Source organism: Scyliorhinus canicula, chromosome 3 (assembly GCF_902713615.1).
Source record: "Scyliorhinus canicula chromosome 3, sScyCan1.1, whole genome shotgun sequence".
Taxonomy (NCBI): domain Eukaryota; kingdom Metazoa; phylum Chordata; class Chondrichthyes; order Carcharhiniformes; family Scyliorhinidae; genus Scyliorhinus; species Scyliorhinus canicula.
In genome coordinates, this window is record NC_052148.1 from 272,048,155 (window position 1) to 272,055,852 (window position 7,698).

General features: G+C 41.8%; 1 protein-coding gene across 2 annotated transcripts in view; it reads right to left on the reverse strand.

The window, feature by feature from the left end:
* The window catches only part of LOC119963543 (MOB kinase activator 1B-like), a 50,196-nt gene extending 43,118 nt beyond the window's left edge, over positions 1–7,078 (reverse strand). The window contains exon 1 of one of the 2 annotated variants that reach the window (XM_038792832.1): positions 6,699–7,078. In XM_038792832.1, coding sequence (XP_038648760.1) covers positions 6,699–6,712 — 14 coding nt within the window. In that variant the 5' untranslated portion in view covers positions 6,713–7,078. The remainder of the gene's footprint in view (positions 1–6,698) is intronic. The other variant, XM_038792831.1, reaches the window with a different exon arrangement.
* Between the last annotated feature and the right edge of the window lie 620 nt (positions 7,079–7,698).

Sequence of the window (7,698 nt, forward strand, 5' to 3'; positions counted from 1 at the left end):
TATTCTTGAAAGAAAACAGTTGGAGAGGAATGGACATTTTGGTTCAGTGATAGCTAACTTCAATCTAAAAGTGAGCCGCTCGAGGAAGCCCTGTTTTATAGATAATTATCTTTCCATAGATTAAAAGTCTAGTGTAGGGGCGGCACGGTGGTGCAGTGGTTAGCACTGCTGCCTACAACGCTGAGGACCCGGGTTCGATCCCGGCCCTGGGTCACTGTCTGTGTGGCGTTTGCACATTCTCCCCGTGTCTGCCTGGGTTTTGCCCCCACAACCCAAAGATGTGCAGGGTAGATGGATTGGCCACGTTAAATTGGCCCTTAATTGGAAAAAAAGAGTTGGATACTCTAAATTTACTATAAATTTACAGGGGCTAGTTTAGCTCACTCAGCTAACTCAAGCAGACCAAGCAGGCCAGCAGCACGGTTCAATTCCTGTACCAGCTTCCCCGGACAGGTGCTGGAATGTGGCGACTAGGGGCTTTTCACAGTAACTTCATTGAAGCCTACTCGTGACAATAAGTGATTTTCATTTCATTTATATTTCAAAAACATTTTACAATCATACCTGAACACCAAGGTCTACCCAACTAATATATATCAGGAAATGCAAGGTCACAACACTGACCCCCCCCCCCCCCCCCCCCCCCTCCACCCACTCCGGGGAACTCCACTACAAAGCCTCTTCCAGCAGGAACAGCATCCATTGTCGTTCAGCCAATTCCAAATCCATGTTGTTATTGTCCCTTTTATTCTATGAGTTATAACTTTGATCCCATGACTGTGGTGTGGCACTGTATCCAAAGCCCTTTGAAAGTCCATATACACCACATCAACAGTATTACCCTCATCAATCCTCTCTGTTACCTTTTCCAAATGCTCCATCATGTTGGTTAAACACAATTTTCCCTGAGTGAATCCATGTTGGCTTTGAATTGATTAATGCGTATTTGACCGTGTGACTATTAATTTTGTCCTGGATTACTGATCCCAAGTGTTTCCGCCGCCCAGGTTAAACTGACGGTCCTGTGTTTGCTGGGATTATCTTCGTACCCTTTTATGAACCAGGCTGTAACATCCACATTTCTCCGAGACCACTACTGAGTCGGAGGAAGAAATTATAGCCAGAACCTTTCAATTTTCCATTCTCGCTTCCCTCAGTATCCTTGGAGGGATCCCATCTGACCCTGGTGCTTTAACAACTTTAAGTATAGGCAGTCTATTCAATACCTCCACCCTTACTTGTTTTAAACCCTGCTGCATTTGAATTACCTCCTCTTTCACCGTGACCTGGATAGCATATTCTTCCTTGTTAAGACAGATGCTCAATATTTATTTAATATCTTTGCAATGCCCTTTGCACCCACGTGGACATCCTCTTTTTGGTCCATAATTGCCCCCCCCCCCCCCCCCCTCGCCCTTCTACTATTTAAATGCCTATAGATGACTTTGGGATTCTCTTTCTTATACGCTGCTGTCCACTTCTCATACACTCACTTTGCTTCTCTTATTTTATTTATAACTCCCCTCTGAACCTTCTATATTCAGCCTGATTTTCAATTGCATTTTCTACCTGTCATAGGCACTCTTATCTTCCTTATCTTCATTTCTATCTGGTTTGTCATCCACAGCCCTCTAGAATTCATTGCCCAACCATTCTGTTTGGAGGGAATGCAGCTGGACTGTGCTGAACTATCTCTGTTTGGAAAGTACTGCATTGTTCAGCAACTATTTTTCCCACCAACCCTTTATTTGTGGCTCAGAACTGTTCTTATCTCCTTCAAGTTGACTTTCCCCCAGTTTTTAAAAATAAATTTAAAGTACCCAATTATTTTTCCAATTAAGGGGCAATTTAGCGTGGCTAATCCACCTACCCTGCACATCTTTGGGTTGTGGGGGTGAAACCCACGCAGACAGGGGGAGAATGTGCAAACTCCACACGGGCAGTGACCCAGGGCCGGGATTCGAACCCGGGTCCTCAGCGCCGTGAGGCAGCAATTCTAACCACTGTGCCACCGTGCTGCCCTACTTTCCCCCAGTTAACAATTACTCTGGATTGTTCTTTGTCCTTTTCCATAATCATCCTAAACCTTGATATACAATTTTCACTGTAGTGACAGGGAAAATGTTCTCCCACTAACATTTGAACCACCTCATGCCCAAGAGCAAGGATAGGTAGTGTCTCTTTCTGTGTTCGACAGGAAGCAGACTACGGTAGAAAATTTTCCTGATCACACCCTCAAAATTTTTTCCCCACATTGCCCTTTACACTATTACGCTGTTCTGGTAATTCAAGTCCTTTGTGAAAATGAAAATCGCTTATTGTCACGAGTAGGCTTCAATGAAGTTACTGTGAAAAGCCCCTAGTCGCCACATTCTGGCGCCTGTCCGGGGAGGCTGGTACGGGAATCGAACCGTGCTGCTGGCCTGCTTGGTCTGCTTTAAAAGCCAGCGATTTAGCCTGGTGAGCTAAATCAGCCCCAACTTTGTTATAGCTATTCCATCATTCCTGCAACACTCTGTAATCTTGTTGCAAATGTGTGCCTCTACGTCTTTCCCACTGGCTTATAGACTATTATTCCTTAGCTCCGACCAAATATTGTTTTGAAATAGTGACAATCTGATACATCTGTGACCCTATCAGTAAAGTCAATCTTTTTTTATTCGTTCATGGGATATTCATGGGCGTCGTTGGCTGGGCCAGTAATTGTTGCCCATTTCTAATTGCCCTTGAACTGAGTGGTTTGCTCGGCCATATCAGAGAGCATTTAAGAGTCGACCACATTGCGTTGGATCTGACATCACATGAAGGCCAGACCAGGTAAAGACGGCAGTCTAAAGGACCCGAGTGAACTAAATGAGCTTTTACGACAATTGACAATAGTTTCACGGTCATCATTCAACGTCTAATTCCAGATTTTTACTGAATTCAAATTTTACCATCTGCCGGGTCCGCAGAGAATTACCCAGGGCCTCTTGATCACACATCCACTGACAATACCATTACACTACTGCCTCCCCTTGCTGGTGCCCATCGTATATACGCCAATCTGATACATACCAATCTGATTCATACCAATCTGATACATACCAATCTGATACATACTGATCTGATACATACCAATCTGATACATACAAATCTGATACATACAAATCTGATACATACCAATCTGATACATACCAATCTGATACATACTGATCTGATACATACTGATCTGATACATACCAATCTGATACATACCAATCTGATACATACTGATCTGATACATACCAATCTGATACATACTGATCTGATGCATGCCAATCTGATACATACCAATCTGATACATACCAATCTGATACATACCAATCTGATACATACAAATTTGATACATACAAATCTGATACATACAAATCTGATACATACCAATCTGATACATACAAATCTGATACATACCAATCTGATACATTCAAATCTGATACATACTAATCTGATGCATGCCAATCTGATACATACTAATCTGATACATACCAATCTGATACATACCAATCTGATACATCTGATACGGAGAGGACACGAAAAGTCATTGGTGGGTAGGATCAAGGAAAACCCTAAGGCTTTCTATAGGTATATCAGGAACAAAAGAATGACTAGAGTAAGATTAGGGCCAATCAAGGATAGTAGTGGAAAGTTGTGTGTGGAATCAGAGGAGATAGGGGATGCATTAAATGGATATTTTTCGTCAGTGTTTACACTGGAGAAAGACAATGTTGTCGAGGAGAATACTCAGGTTCAGTCGACCAGGCTAGATGGGATTGAGGTTCACAAGGAGGAGGTGTTAGCAATTTCGGAAAGTGTAAAAATAGATAAGTCCCCTGGGCCAGATGGGATTTATCCTAGGATTCTCTGGGAAGCCAGGGAGGAGATTTCAGAGCCTTTGTCCTTGATCTTTATGTCGTCTTTGTCGACAGGAATAGTGCCGGAAGACTGGAGGATAGCAAATGTTGTCCCCTTGTTCAAGAAGGGGAGTAGAGACAACCGTGGTAATTATAGACCTGTGAGCCTTACTTCGGTTGTGGGTAAAATGTTGGAAAAAGTTATAAGAGATAGGGTTTATAATCATCTTGAAAAGAACAAGTTGATTAGCGATAGTCAACACGGTTTTGTGAAGGGTAGGTCATGCCTCACAAACCTTATTGAGATTTTTGAGAAGGTGACAAAACAGGTGGATGAGGGTAAAGCGGTTGATGCGGTGTATATGGATTTCAGTAAGGCGTTTGATAAGGTTCCACATGGTAGGCTATTGCAGAAAATAAGGAAGTATGGGATTGAAGGTAATTTAGCAGTTTGGATCAGTAATTGGCTAGCTGAAAGAAGACAGAGGGTGGTGGTTGATGGCAAATGTTCATCCTGGAGTTCAGTTACTAGTGGTGTACCGCAAGGATCTGTTTTGGGGCCACTGCTGTTTGTCATTTTTATAAATGACCTGGAAGAGGGTGTAGAAAGATGGGTTAGTAAATTTGCAGATGACACGAAGGTTGGTGGAGTTGTGGATAGTGCTGAAGGATGTTATAGGATACAGAGGGACATAGATAAGCTGCAGAGCTGGGCTGAGAGGTGGCAGATGGAGTTTAATGCGGAAAAGTGTGAGGTGGTTCACTTTGGAAGGAGTAACAGGAATGCAGAGTACTGGGCTAATGGCAAGATTCTTGGTAGTGTAGATGAACAGAGAGATCTCGGCATCCAGGTACATAAATCCCTGAAGGTTGCCACCCAGGTTAATAGGACTATTAAGAAGGCATATGGTGTGCTAGCCTTTATCAGTAGGGGGATTGAGTTTCGGAGCCACAAGGTCATGCTGCAGCTGTACATAACTCTGGTGCGGCCGCTCCTGGAGTACTGCGTGCAGTTCTGGTCACCACATTATAGGAAGGATGTGGAAGCTTTGGAAAGGGTTCAGAGGAGATTTACTAGGATGTTGCCTGGTATGGAGCGAAGGTCTTACGAGGAAAGGCTCAGGGACTTGAGGTTGTTTTCGTTAGAGAGGAGAAGGCTGAGAGGTGACTTAATAGAGACATATAAGATAGTCAGAGGGTTAGATAGGGTGGACAGTGAGAGTCTTTTTCCTCGGATGGTGATGACCAACACAAGGGGACATAGCTTTAAATTGAGGGGTGGTAGATATAGGACAGATGTCAGAGGCAGTTTCTTTACTCAGAGAGTAGTAGGGGTGTGGAACGCCCTGCCTGCAACAGTAGTAGACTCGCCAACTTTAAGGGCATTTAAGTGGTCACTGGATAGACATATGGATGAAAATGGAATAGTGTAGATCAGATAGGCTTCAGATGGTTTCACAGGTCGGTGCAACATCGAGGGCCGAAGGGCCCGTACTGTGCTGTAATGTTCTATGTTCTATGTTCTATACCAATCTGATACATACCAACCTGATACATAGTAATCTGATACATACCAATCTGATACATGCCAATCTGATACATGCCAATCTGATACATGCCAATCTGATACATACCAATCTGACACATGCCAATCTGATACATACCAATCTGACACATGCCAATCTGATACATACCAATCTGATACATACCAATCTGATACATACCAATCTGATGCATGCCAATATGATACATGCCAATCTGATGCATGCCAACCTGATACATATCAATCTGATACATACCAATCTGATACATACTGATCTGATACATACCAATCTGATGCATGCCAATCTGATACATATCAATCTGATACATACCAATCTGATACATACCAATCTGATACATACCAATCTGATACATACTAATCTGATACATGTCTGATACATATCAATCTGATACATAACAACCTGATACATACCCATCTGAGATACCAATCTGATACATATCAATCTGATACATATCAATCTGATACATATCAATCTGATACATATCAATCTGATACATACCAATCTGATACATACCAATCTGATACATACAAATCTGATACATATCAATCTGATACATAACAATCATACTTACCAATTTGATATACACCAATCAGAGAAACCAATCTAATACACACCAATCTGATACATACCCATCTGAGATACCAATCTGATACATATCAATCTGATACATATCAATCTGATACATATCAATCTGATACATACCAATCTGATATATATCGATCTGATTCATATCAATCTGATACGTATCAATCTGATACATATCAATCTGATACATACCAATCTGATACATACCCATCTGAGATACCAATCTGATACATATCAATCTGATACATATCAATCTGATACATATCAATCTGATACATACCAATCTGATATATATCGATCTGATTCATATCAATCTGATACGTATCAATCTGATACATATCAATCTGATACATATCAATCTGATACATACCAATCTGATACACACCAATCTGATACATACCAATCTGATACATACCAATCTGATACACACCAATCTGATATATATCAATCTGATACATACCAATCTGATACACACCAATCTGATACATATCAATCTGATACATACCAATCTGATACACACCAATCTGATACATACCAATCTGATACATACCAATCTGGTACTTTCCAATCTGATACATATCAATCTGAGATACAAATCTGATATTTGCAATCTGATGTTGTTGTGATTGTGTGAGGGGATGGATGAAACCTGCAATCAAGCAGCTCCCATACTCACAATAAGAAGCTCATGGCCTCATCCAATCTCCAAGAACCTCAGAAAAACCTGCGGAATGAGGCCTGGGGTTCCACCAGATGGAGCTCGTTGGTACAATGTGACCACTTTGTCTTCTTCCTGCTCCTGAAGCAGATTCCTCCTCTCCTGAAGCAGATGCCTCCTCTCCTGGTGAGGATTATTCGTCTCCTGGTGTGGATTCTTCCTGCTCCGGCTGCAGAACCTCCTGTTCCTGTCTGGGCGTAGATTCTTGCAGTTGCTATAATTGCAGGTTTCTGTTCCTGCTCGTTCTGCTGCTGTTTCTGATGTTGTAAGGCCTCACCACTCGCGAGATTGCAGCTGCTGAACTGACCTTCCAGCCTCCTCCCTAGCAGCTCCTGTCAGATTGCTGCTGATTTAGCCTGTAGCTACAGCACAGACACACACACCACAGTGAAGCTCAATACCACAAATTGCACAAAGCAAGTTTCGGCACATGGGCAGAGAAAGAAATGCTGCATTACACACCCTTAGTCAGAGCTGTAAATCTGTTTTTATTCTCCACTCGAACAGATGTTGTCTGAATTGCAGAGTATATGCAGAATCATTTTTAGATTACATTTTTGTATTTATGTATTAATGGAACGATGAAATGTGTGGTTCCTGCTGTCAGATAAACAAAATAAGGCTTAAAAAGCAAAATAACTTGCATGTATAAAGACTTTAATTATGGTTTGGGAGATTTGCAAAACTTCTCGCAATCTTCAATGGCACCATTACAAACAAAAAGTCCAACAATTTGCAGAGGCAGTAAATGAGATGAATGTGTCACCACTGTAGTGCTTCTTAATGGTTTTACTTAAAGGAATTTGACATAAGTACTATGTTATGTAAGTCACTCCCTTTCGAATAACCTTTCGGACAAGCTGAAAAAACGGATTTGCAGTCAAACCGTGGATCAGCTGCAGTTCATTGTAAATACTCGAACCCCTGAGTCAGTAGGTTGTGGGTTTATGTTTGTTGG